Here is a 13152-nt window from a genome sequence, read left to right on the forward strand (position 1 = left end):
TTTCAATCCTTCTGAGCACTTTTCTGCTTTGTTTACTAGTAATTTCAATCATGCTACTTTAGCATTATCTAACAGGGTGTTTTTGTATCCTGCCGCTTTGAGATGCTTGATGTACATGTAGCAGCCACTTTATTAGGTACACCTGTACACCTTGTTAATGCAAATATCTAATCAGCCAATCATGTAGCAGCAACTCAGTGCATAAAAGCATGCAGTCTTGGTCAAGAGGTTATTGATTGTTCAGACCAAACATCAGGATGGGGAAGAAATGCGATCTAAGCAACTTTGACCGTGGAATGAATGTTGGTGCCAGACGTGGTAATCTGAATATCTCAGAAGTTGCTAATCTCCTGGGATTTTTATGCACAACAGCCTAGAGTTTAGAGAGAATGCTTCAAGAAACAAAAAATAAATCCAGTGAGTGACAGTTCTGTGGTCAAAATGCCTTGTTAATGAGGAAATTCAGAGGAGAATTGCCAGACTGGTTCAAGCTGACAGGAAGGCAGCAGTAACTCAGATAACTATGCTCTACAACAATGGTGTGCTGAAGAGCACAACACATTGAACCTTGAGGTGGATGGGCTACAATGGCAGAAGACCATGGGCGTACACTCAGTGGCCACTTTATTGGATACAGGAGATATCTAGCAAAGTGGCCCTGAGTATATATCAGCAATGTGTTATTTAAAAATGTGCAGTTAATTCACGTCAGGAATTGTACAGCATGATAATTATTCAGCAAAGCTGATCACTCTATAGTACTAAATGAGACTCAATAAGCAAATTGAATACATGGGGCATGATCTTTATCATGTATACTTTACCCATTCTGACTTGCAGAATTTTGTTAAATGTTTTAGGTGTTCAAGTTTGCAAAAGCTACTTTGTCCAAGAAGGTGCTGGCTGACTATAAATGCAGTGCATTCTTCATGAGAGTTTAAGATACAGGAGTAGAATTAGGCCATTTGGCCCACAGAGTCTGCTACGCCATTTTATCATGACTGATATACCCTCCTCAACCCCATTTTCCCACTTTCTTCCCCTAACTTTTGACCTCACTAATCAAAACTTACAAAACGGTATAACTGACCTTTGATAAACTTCAGTTGGGTTCAGTCTTGGTGATTTCCTTACTCAGAGTCATCTTCATGCTGAAGATCATCTTCATAACACCAAGTAGCAGACTTGGGTCATTTGGCCCATCGAGTATATTGTTTGATTGTGTCTGATTTACTTTTCCCTCTCAAATCCATTGCCTTATCTTTTCCATGTAGCATTTAATGCATTTACAAATCAAAAGCTTACAACCTCTGCTTTAAATATACCCAATGACTTGGCCTCTGCAGCAGTCTGTGGCAATAAATTCCAGAGATTCACCACACTCTGGCTAAAGAAATTCCTCCTCAACTCTGTTCTGAAGGGATGTCCTACTCTGAGGCTGAGCCCTTTGGTCCTAGACTCTCCCACTTTTGAAAATATCATCTCCACATCCACTTTATCTAGACCAGGGGTCAGCAACCTTTACCACTGAAAGAGCCACTTGGACCCGTTTCCCACAGAAAAGAAAACACTGGGAGCCGCAAAACCCGTTTGACATTTAAAATGAAATAACACTGCATACAACATTTTTTTTGCCTTTATGCTATGTATAAACAAACTATAATGTGTTGCATTTATGAAATTGATGAACTCCTGCAGAGAAAACGAAATTACATTTCTGCATGCAACAAAAACATTTTGAACTCCGAAAAAAAGACATTGGGTTGAAAGTTACTTTTAAGTAAAATACTCAATGTCTATTTGAGTCCTTCTTGTATTTATGAAAAACGCCGAACTTAAATTTTCCGCCAGCAGCAAACCAAAAATAACAACAGCCAGCTGTCAGCCTGAAAAATAAAAGGACTATTTCACTGAACAATGAAAAAATATGAATATACATAAAATAATAGGCAATTAAAATATTTATCATACTTGGTTAATGGGATTTCTGCTCCTGGACCTCAGCGCACAGCGTCTGCACATCAGGGCTGTATGACGTCACCTTCATCTTTACACAGGATCGCAAGCTGTCATCTGTGAGGCGTGCGCGATGTTTGTTTTTAATAAAGTTCATGTTGGAGAACACCTGCTCACTTACATATGTGGATCCAAAGATCGACAGGACTCCAAGCGCATACTTTTTAATGTTTACATAAATGTCGGGCATAGCATTCCATGTTTCGAACACAAGTTTGTCCGGTTTTGGAAGGTTTTCAATATCACTCCATTTGTGTTTCTGAGCAAGAACGGCCTTCTGACGGGCAACATCTTCAAGGTCTGCTGTCAAGCGTCTAAACTTGGACACCCATATGTCTTTGTCGGCTATGTCGGCCAGTTCCATCTCAAGATCAGGTTGACTCACACCTGCCAATGCAGTCGTATTCAGTAGGGAAGGATCGATGCTTAAGGGAGTGACCGGGAAGGATAATGTGTTTTTTTCCTCTCTGAACTCACAGAAGCGTTTCCCAAACGATGTTTGCATTGCGATGATTGCAGAATGTAAATACTCCGAAATTATCATGTCGTGACCTTGTTTGAACTCTCTCAAATTGGGGAAGTGAGACAAAGTGCCTTTCTGTAAATCTCTGGCAAGCAACGTCAACTTGCGCTCGAATGCCAAAACATCCTCCAACATGTGCAGGGCTGTACGTCCTTACCCCTGAAGAGCTGTGTTCAGCGTGTTCAGGTGCGCTGTCATGTCTACCATGAAGTGTAGCTTTTCCAGCCACTCTGGCTGTTCCAGCTCAGGAAAGGTGAGCCCTTTGCTGCCCAGGAAAGTTTTCACTTCTTCCAGACACGCGACAAAGCGTTTCAGCACCTTCCGTCTGGACAGCCAGCGATAAAAACACGTTGTAGCGGTGTCAGTAAACTGCAGTCAAAGATAGCTTTATTCGAACTAAACAGCCTTGCTTTTAAGCCTCCCTCAACCCAGCCCCCATGGACGCAGATGCTGCAAAAGACGCGTACTCACAAACCCCCGTAGGCTATCTCCCTTAGCCGGAATGCTGGCTAATTGTGAGCCGTTTCGGATGTGCCAGGAAATGTGTCGCCACACTTAGATTGTACAAGATCACCATAATCTTCAAATTTAGAATTACATTTCAAAAGCTAACAAACTAACATAAAATACATTTTAATTAAATACTGACCAATTATTTCCCAAAGCCACAGGGAGCCGCAGCACAGAGGTGAAAGAGCCACAAATGGCTCGGGAGCCGCAGGTTGCCGACCCCCGATCTAGACCTTTCAACTTTCAGTGTGATTCAGTGTTCTTTTATATGCTTGTCTAATTACTTGTGTTGCTTTGTTTATGGTTATAGTAATTATTTGCTCGTCAAACTGTTTTCTGATCTTTCTTTAATCCCCTAATACTGAATAGTTCAATGTCTTCTCTATAGGAGCAAATGATGCGTAAGAAACAGGCAATGCACTTGGATGCTCGTTACGTTACAATGGTGGAAAATGCATATTACTACTGTAATCCTCCACCGGTTGAGAAAATGGTGCGAAAGAAGCGCCCTCCCCTTCAGGAATATATCCGTAAACTTCTCTACAAAGACTTGTCCAAGGTCACCACAGAGAAGGTAATTACTAGTTAATAAATGAATTATTCACTGTTCTTTTCCTGAAAGTGATTTCTAAAAAAATAAGATTAACATTTTGTTGTCTTTTATCTCGACCTTTTCAGTTCAAATAAAAGCAGTTAATCTTTACCAACAGAGCTCCTGCTGAAAGCTGAATTTACAGGTTTTAGTTTTGAGTCGGTTGATAGCATTTCCACTTTGAATTAGAAGATTGTGTGCCTCAGTCAAGAAATTCAAGTACTCTGTTTCAAGGAAATACTCTGTTTCAACCCTTTTAATAAGATATTAAATCAAGAGCAGCCTATCAGATCACTTTTTTAACAATTGGTACTACTTTGAAGGGGAGAGATCTTTTCCAGAAAACCATTCATCCCTTTATTACATCCACCAATAGTTGCTTTAACCTTGTGAAAATCCTGCTTTGAAATAGCTAGTGAGCTGTGTGGTGGAGGAATCAAGTCACTATTGAATCTGCTCATTAAAAGCAGCATAGTTTATCCTTAGGATTTTTTGTGCACTATATTGTTTCAGCTGATGTGGTCATGAATATGTTAATTAAGGTACCATAGTTTATCCTTGGCATTTTTGCACACTACGTTATTTAAGCTGGTGTGCTTCTGGAACCACAAATAAAAACTCTGTGCTTGACACTATATTCATTCTTATCATAATAGTTATCACCTCATGAGCTGCACACCTTTAAGACACCTTCACCTTTGCAGAAAAATTTTACAACTTACTGTATGCCATTGATATTAAACCTGATTATAATTCTGACCCTCCAAAGTTTTCCACTGTATATGTGAAAATAAACATTGCCATTTGCGTGGGATGTGTTACCCTTATATTACATCTAATTGCTGCAGATAAAATCTATTAAAAAGCAAAATAAATTTACGGATACAGCTTTTAATGCTAGACAATGGCGATTTGACTCTACCTTGTTGCAAGACTCTGACTTTATTAAATTTATGGAGGAGCAGATCGACTTCTTCTTCTCAACTAATTCTACAGATGATATTTCCTGCGGAACACTTTGGGACACTTTTAAAGCTTATATACGTGGACAGATTATTTCTTATTCTGTTGGTTTGAGGAAACGTATCAAGATGGAAACTCTTTTATTGGTTGATAAAATTAAAGAGATTGATAAGAAATATTCGATTGCTCCTAGTAAGGAGCTTTACAAACAAAGGGTTGAACTTCAAATGGAACATAGTTTATTACTTACATCCTCGATTGAAAATCAATTAATGAAAACTAAATCTGATTTTTATATACATAGTGATAAATCTGGTAAACTGTTAGCTAGTCAATTGAAGAATGCTCTGGTTAAACGTCAAATCACTAAGATTGGTCAGCAGAATGGGAATCTGACAGTTAATCATGATGAGATAAATAAGGCATTTCAAGATTTCTATACCTCCCTGTATCAATCTGAATTTCCTCAAGATTATAATACCATGTCTGATTTTCTGGGGAAATTAAATTTTCCAAGGTTATCATCTGATGATCTTTTGATATTGGATACTATTACGGATGTAGAAATTAAAGGGGCTATTTCCTCAATGAATTCTGGGAAAGCACCGGGTCCAGATGGTTATACAGTTGAATTTTTTAAATTTTTTTCCGCTACTCTTTCCCCTTGGTTAGGTAAGGTTTTTGAGGAGGCCATTAGATTAGGGAATTTGCCACAATCTTTTTATAGAGCTTCCATTTCTCTAATATTGAAGAAAGATAAAGACCCTACTAATTGTGCTTCTTATAGACCTATATCTTTATTGAATGTAGACTCCAAGATTTTTTCTAAGTTACTGGCATCTAGATTGGAGAAGGTATTACCCAAAATTATTTCAGATGATCAAACTGGCTTTATTAAAAATCGTTATTCTTTTTTTAACATTAGGAGATTGTTGAATATTGTTTATACATGATACTTCAGAATGCGTGATTTCATTAGATGCGGAGAAAGCATTTGACAGAGTTGAATGGCCTTACTTATTTAATGTGTTGGAGAAGTTTAATTTTAGTCCGATATTTATATCATGGATTAAATTGATTTATCATACTCCAGTAGCCTCAGTGGTTACCAATAATCAAAGATCTCCCTTTTTTCGCCTATTTCGGGGCACTAGACAGGGATGTCCTCTTAGTCCATTACTATTTAACATTGCCTTAGAACCTTTGGCAATTGCCATCAGACAATCACAGGATATTTTGGGTATTAATCGTGGGACAGATATTCATAAGTTATCTTTGTATGCAGATGATTTATTACTATTCATTTCTAACCCGGAGAAATCCATTCCAGCAGTTTTATCATTATTGGCTCAATTTAGTGAGTTTTCTGGGTATAAGTTAAATCTTAATAAAAGTGAATTGTTTCCATTAAATAAACGGGTCCCAATTTATGGAAATTTACCCTTTAAATTAGTTAATGACTCTTTTACTTATTTAGGGATCAAAATCACAAAGAACCATAAAGATTTATTTGGATTTAATTTTTTACCCTTAATTGATCAGATTAAAGGTTTGTTTACTAAGTGGTCACCTTTGTCTCTATCTCTAATAGGTAGGATTAATGCTATTAAGATGGTTATTTTACCTAAGTTTTTATATATTTTTCAAGCGATACCAATTTTTATCCCGAAATCTTTTTTTACTAATGTTGACTCTAAAATTTCTTCATATATATGGCAGTATAAAAATCCCAGGTTAGGTAAAACATATTTACAGAAGACAAAAAAGGAAGGCGGGTTAGCATTACCTAATTTCAGATTTTACTATTGGGCAGTTAATATTAGATATTTGTTATGCTGGTTGAAAGATGGGGGTGGATCTTTTGGCCCTTGTTGGGTGAGTTTAGAAACTAAATCGGTATCAGCTTATGCTTTGGGTTCTATTTTAGGGACTTCTCTCCCTTTTGCTCTTTCTAAATTGCCGAAACGAATTGACAACCCGATAGTTAAACATACATTGCGTATATGGTTTCAATTTCGGAGATTTTTTGGGTTGACTCAATTCGTTTTAAATAGTCCTATTGTATCTAATTGTTTTTTTCACCCTTCCATTATAGATCAAGCTTATTCAGCTTGGAAAACTAAGGGATTACTAAGATTTTCTGATTTATTTTTAGATAATTGTTTCATGTCTTTTGAACAATTATCCAACAGATATAACTTGCCGAGATTTCATTTTTTTAGATATTTACAGATTAGACATTTTTTAAGTTCTGTACTCTCTACGTTTCCAAATTTTGTGCCTTCAGATACTTTGGAGAGTTTATTTGAATTAGACCCTTTTCAAAAAGGGCTTATTTCAAAACTTTATAATATAATTATGAAGATACGTTCAGAGCCCCTTTATAAGTAAACAGGATTGGGAAAGAGAGCTTAGTTTTAGTATTTCTAGTGAGAATTGGGATAGAATTCTTCAATTAGTTAATACATCATCGTTATGTGCCAAACATTCACTAATACAATTTAAGGTTGTACATAGGGCCCATATGTCCAAGGATAAATTAGCTCATTTTTACTCTCATATAAGTCCCTATTTGTGATAGATGTCATTCTGAAATTGCGTCTTTAACTCACATGTTTTGGTCGTGTTCATTTTTGGAGAAATATTGGAAAGATATTTTTGATATTATTTCTGCGGTTTTGAATATTGATTTACAACCTCATCCTATTACCGCAATTTTTGGTTTACCAATGTTAGATTCACAGCATTTATCTTCTTCAGCCCGTCGAATGATTGCATTTCTAACTCTGATGGCTAGAAGATCTATATTGTTGAATTGGAAAGAAATTGATCCTCCCACTGTATTTAATTGGTTCTCTCAAACTATGTTATGTTTAAATTTAGAAAAAATTAGAAGTGGTACTTTTGAGACTTCTATTAAATTTGAAAAGTTATGGAGACCATTTATTCAACATTTTCATATGATGTAATATGACCCTGTGCCAAGTACATTTGATTTCCCAGCTTTTAGCTTATGTATTTTGAGAGGACCGGAAGTGACGGCATTGATGAATACTTATTTTTGTGAGATATTATAAACAGCCCACTTTTTTTTTCCTTCTCTTTTGTTTGTTTTTTTTTCTTTTATATTACTTATTAGTTATAGTTATTAGATTAGATTAGTTAGTTTTGCATTATATAAATTTTTTTTTGTTTTTTTTCTTTCTTTTTTCTGTTTTTTTTATATTATACATTATGAAATATTTAGATTTACTATGTCCATACATATATCTTATGGCTTATGTCTTGGTAAACTCATTTATATTGTAACTATTATGTATGTTTTTTTTTCATATGTAATGGAATGTGTATGTTGGTAATTTCTTTATCAATATATCATCTGTATTCTGTCCATATTACTAATATTAATAAAAAGATTTAGAAAGAAAAGAAAAAAAGCAAAATAAAAAAATGCTCTTCACAACAATTTAACTGGGGGGGGGGGGACATAAAATCTGCAAGAAGACAATCATTCTTGTTATATGTTGCCAGTAACTGATACAAATGAAGTGTGGACTGGGATATCTATATTAAATATGGGCCAAACAGAATTTTTATATCATAGGTGTTGAGACAGATGAGAAAATTGGCATGGCATGATCTGGAGGTGAAGGAATATGTTATTAACTGCATGATCAACATCTGGAATGTGAAATATAACAGCATTCACTGTGTCGCAAATCTGTTGGCGGGATTGGTGCCATACCAGGAAGATGTTGGAATACATGTTGTTGATGGAGTACTGGAAGATATTCGTCTTGGAATGGAGGTATGAAATATTGTATAAATATTAAGCAATATCCTTCATTGCTACTCTAGGCTTTTCATAGGGGCATCACAGTAACGTAGCTGTTGCTGTAAAGCTTTGGAGCACTAGCAATCCAGGTTCAGTTCCCGTCATTGTCTGAAAGGAGTTTGTACATTTTCCCCGTGACTGCCTGGATTTCCTCTAGGTGCTCCGGTTTCCTCCCACATTCCAGAGATGTATAGGTTATTGTTAGTAAGTTGTGGGCAAGTTGTGTTGGTGACAGAAGTTTAGCCTCATGGAGGTTGCCTCAGACATGAATGCAAATGACACACTTCACTGTATGTTTTGATGTACATGTGATAAATAAAGCTGATCTTTAATCTTCAGAAACTGATGTTGATCTGCATGTTGTAAGAAGTAATAGCATTTTATGGCAATGAAATGAGATCATTTGTGTTTTTGAGGAATGCATCTGGTATCTTCTCTTTTCTCCCTGAAGGATGCCAATTAATACTGAGGCTTGATTCTAGCGATACCACTATTCCTCACGCTATCCTGCAAGTTGTGTTTCTGTCTGTTGACTGCATTGATTGTTGAGAGGATGTTTGAACATTGGAAACATTGGCCATTTTTCCCAATGCCCTCCCCAGCCTTGTTGCCATACATTCATAGAACACTACAGCATGGAATCAGGTCCTTCAGCCCATCTTCTCCATGCTGAGCTATTATTTTGCCTAGTCCCATCTACGTGCACCTGGACCATAGCCCTCTATATCCCTCCCAGCTACGTACTTACCAAACTTCTCTTAAATGTTACAATCAAACCTGCATCTACCACTTCCACTGGCAGCTCTTGCCACTCTCAATCTGAGTGCAGAAGATCCCCCTCATGTTCTGCTTAAACAGTTCAATTTCACCCTTAACCCATGACTTCCAGTTTTAGTCTCACCCAGCCTCGATGGAAAAAGCCTGAATGCATTTACCAAAAGCCTGAACGCATTTACCCTATCTATATCACTCATAATTTTATATACACCTATCAAATCTCCCCTCATTTTCCTATGATCCATGGAGTAAATTCCTAACATATTCAATCTTGCCCTATAACTCAGGTCTTCATTCAGGTCCTCATTATTCAACACATTGGCAACCGTTTGTTGACTTCAAGGGTGGGAGATCTGTTTTTATGAGTAGTGGGATAAAAGTTCCCAGATTTTAATATAGGCTTCCACATTTTATGAGGTGAAATTTCAATTAGATGTAAAAGAGAAGCTTTGCAAATTTGTTACAGGGTGAACTGTAAGAGGGGCCACTAATAAATGCATCCCATCCAGCCCTTTGGCAGAACATCTAGGTGTGAGAGAGTGGGGCCTCGGAGTTTATAAGTGCTGATGAGGTACTTAAGGAAAATAAAAAGCACGATGAAGCACATCTGATCAGTTCTTCTTTTCACTTTGTTAGTGGCGTTTGGTTTGCGTCGTGACGCAAGTGTTCCGCTCGGTAAAGTTTCTGACGAAGTGTGTAATTGTTTCAGCAGAGGGTGGGGCTGACAGTGACCTGACACCACAATGGGAGAGAAATACCATCATCGTCCTCTTGTTCTTTTGGCTGCTGCCCAAATCACTGTCAGTTTTCCTATATTGGAAAAATGGCTGATGTGATATTTAAGAGTCAGGGATTATGGTATAGCCTTATAAACACAAAAGCAACTTCAGTTTCTGCTTTCTTCCCAAAAGTTTTAATCAAATCCTTGCTCCATCCTGCTCCAATCCAATTCTTCCCACTCCTCCTTGTTTTTTTTCCATTCCCCCATCTAGTTCCCCTCTTAATGCTCTCTCCTCACCTGCCCATCACCTCTTTCTGGTGCCCCTACTTCCCTTTCTCCAATTGTCCACTGTCCTCTCCTCTTACAGCCCTACACCTCTTCCACCTGTCCTTTCCCAGCAACCTACTTCAACATTCACTGACCTCTCCCTCTCTTGGTCCCACTCCTCCACCTAATTCTGGTATATGTCCCCTTCCTTTCAGTCCTGATCTGAGCCTGAAGTGTCAACAATATATTCTTCTCCATAGATTCAGATTTATTTATCACATATACCTCCAACACTTAGTGCAATGTGTCATTTGTGTGAACAATTAACATATCCAAGGCTGTGCTGGGGTCATCCCGCAATTCCAGTGTCAGCCTAGCATGCCCACAATACCTAGAAGAATGGTGAAACAAGCCCCATGCTTTTCTCTGTCCCACCCACCCACCCACGCAGAAAGAGTACCTTAACCCTGGATAGGCAATCTCCTTCAGCCTCCAGTCTCCAGTAGACTCATGGCCTCCTAGACACTGGGTCCCGACTGTTCCAGCATATTTGGCCTGCCTTTGGGTTTTGACCCAGTCCTCCAATGACTTAAATCCAATGCTGCCTGACCTGCTGAGTTCCTCCAGTACCTTGTGTGTGTTCTTCTGGCACCATAGAACAGTGGAAGCGGTGAGTTTGAAAATGTTTCCATGTGAATTTTGCATGCGTTGGCTCAAAATGGGGTATTCTTTCTGTTTAAGGTCAACCAGCCCAAGTTCAACCAAAGGCGAATCAGCAGTGTTAAGTTCCTTGGAGAGTTGTACAATTATAGAATGGTGGAGTCCGCAGTCATTTTCCGAATTCTGTATTCCTTCATTACGTTTGGTATAAGTACAGATGGCAGTGCCACCCCACTGGACCCCCCAGAGCATTTATTCCGAATTCGACTGGTCTGCACTTTGCTGGACACCTGCGGGCAATACTTTGACAGGGGCTCGAGCAAGCGAAAGCTGGACTGTTTCCTTGTCTATTTTCAGGTGACTGTCAATTATAGGATTCTTGTTCTTAAATTTTATTTACTCTGACTGTAAAATATCAAAATTCAAAGTGGTTAAAACACTACCTTTCTTCTTTCATTGTTGGAAGAAACTAAAGTTAATGTCTCAATCTGATAGAATAAATATCTAATTTATGCATGATGAATACCAAGACTTGGTAACTTCTTTCCAAAGCACTGAAAATTATGTTCAAAATTAAGTAAATCTTTTATCGAAGTACATGTATATCTCCATATACCACTCTCTGATTCTTTTTCTTGCGGACATTCACAGTAGACATGAAGAAACACAGCAGAATCAATAAAAAAGTACACACAAACAAAGATGGACAAACAACCAATGTGCAAAAGAAAACAAACCCTGTGCAAATACAAAAAAGTAATAATAATAAATAAGCAATAAATAATATTGAGACAATAAGCTGTAAAGTCTTTAAGTTGTGGAATCAGTTCATTATGAGGGTGAATGAAGTTATCTGCGATGGTGCAGGAACCTGATGGTTGAAGGATAATAACTGTTCCTCAGCCCGGTGGTGTGGGATCTGAGTCTTCTGTACCTCTTTCCTGGTGGCAGCAGTGAAAAGGGAGCATGGCTTGGATGGTGGGGGTCCTTGATGAATGCTGCATTCTCATGTCAGCGCTCTTTGTAGATGTGTTTATTGGTGGTGAGGCCTTTTCCTGTGATGGATTGGGCTGCATCCACTACTTTATGTAGGCTTCTTCGTTCAACGGCATTGGTTTTTCCATATCAGGCTGTGATGCAATCAGTATTCTCTCCACTGTGCATTTATAGAAGTTTGTCAAAGTTGTAGGTGACGTGCCAAATCTATGCAAACTTCTAAGTAGAGGCGCTGCCATGCTGTTTTGCAATGGCACTTGTGTGCTGATCCTCTGAAATGATAACACCAAGCATATGTTTTTGAGTTAATGATACATTCCCAGTTAATGAAAGGCAATAGACAATGGTTTCATCCAGGACTGTACATAATGACTCAGCTTATTCGAGCTAAGTGGCACACCACTTCCTTTAGAGAAAGTAAATTTATTATCAAAGTAAATGTATGTCACCATATACTATCTTGAGATTCATTTTCCTGTCAGCTTTCACAGCAAGACAGAGAAATAGAGTAGAATCAATGAAAAGCTACACACAAAGACTGACAAGTAACCGATGTGCAAAAGAAGACAAACTACAAATAGAAAAAAAGTAAATAAATAATATAGATAACATGAATTGTAATCATTAGTAAAACAGAAGGAATTTTAACAGTAATTTTAATGGAGCCACGAGACTCCATGTAGCAGAGCTGGAGTAAAGCCACTGAGTTCACCTCAGTCCTTTGTGTGTTGTACAATTATTTTCTGTCTGCAATGCTTGGAGACATGAGGAGGAAAATCACTACACTGAAACTGTCAGTGATGCTGTCATCTTTAAAGAGTTGTGTGTATCTTCATAGCATTAATCTGTTAGATGTTGGGTTAAAATTTTAAGCATTTGAAAATGATGGTATGAATTATAAGAGCTGTTTTATCTCCCGTATTTTTGAACAGCTAACAAAAATTTATTTTGTTGGGAAGTAAGATTGAAAATTCATGATTTATTGTCATTCTTCAGTACACAAGTATAAAGAAGAACAAAATGATTGTTATAGCGAATACAATGCAGTTTAAAAACACAAGCGTAAAGAACAAAATCTTTAAAAATCTCAAAAATAAATATAAAAAGCATTCCTATAATTCATTTGCTCTGAGGTTTAAGAGGGACACATTAAAGAGTAATATGGCTTGGCATGAAAACATGTAATTTTAAATCTGAGTTCCTCCAGCATTTTGTGTGTGTCGCTTAAGATTTTCAGTTTCTGCGGAATCTTTTGTGTTAAACAAAAAACCTCTTTTAATTCTCTGAGGTGC

General features: G+C 37.5%; 2 protein-coding genes across 8 annotated transcripts in view; one reads left to right on the forward strand and one right to left on the reverse strand.

Moving 5' to 3' along the window:
* upf2 (UPF2 regulator of nonsense mediated mRNA decay) overlaps positions 1 to 13152 on the forward strand; it is a 117601-nt gene that overhangs the window by 39091 nt on the left and 65358 nt on the right. For all 7 annotated transcript variants that reach the window (XM_059987299.1, XM_059987305.1, XM_059987300.1 and 4 more), the window contains 3 exons: positions 3438 to 3623; positions 8209 to 8412; positions 10946 to 11221. In XM_059987299.1, coding sequence (XP_059843282.1) covers positions 3438 to 3623; positions 8209 to 8412; positions 10946 to 11221 — 666 coding nt within the window. The remainder of the gene's footprint in view (positions 1 to 3437; positions 3624 to 8208; positions 8413 to 10945; positions 11222 to 13152) is intronic.
* Positions 1697 to 3219, reverse strand: LOC132403465 (uncharacterized). The gene is made up of 2 exons (XM_059986870.1): positions 1972 to 3219; positions 1697 to 1886 (listed from the first exon to the last, which is right to left on the reverse strand). Exon 1 carries the CDS (start codon positions 2672 to 2674, stop codon positions 1976 to 1978), a length of 699 nt encoding a protein of 232 aa, XP_059842853.1. The 5' UTR covers positions 2675 to 3219; the 3' UTR covers positions 1697 to 1886; positions 1972 to 1975.

The sequence above is a fragment of the Hypanus sabinus genome, chromosome 13 (assembly GCF_030144855.1).
Source record: "Hypanus sabinus isolate sHypSab1 chromosome 13, sHypSab1.hap1, whole genome shotgun sequence".
NCBI classification, from domain to species: domain Eukaryota; kingdom Metazoa; phylum Chordata; class Chondrichthyes; order Myliobatiformes; family Dasyatidae; genus Hypanus; species Hypanus sabinus.

What these genes read in the sequence shown, in the direction of transcription:
- LOC132403465 (XM_059986870.1), bottom strand. Translation starts at nt 2,674, where the DNA reads ATGTTGGAGGATGTTTTGGCATTCGAGCGCAAGTTGACGTTGCTTGCC.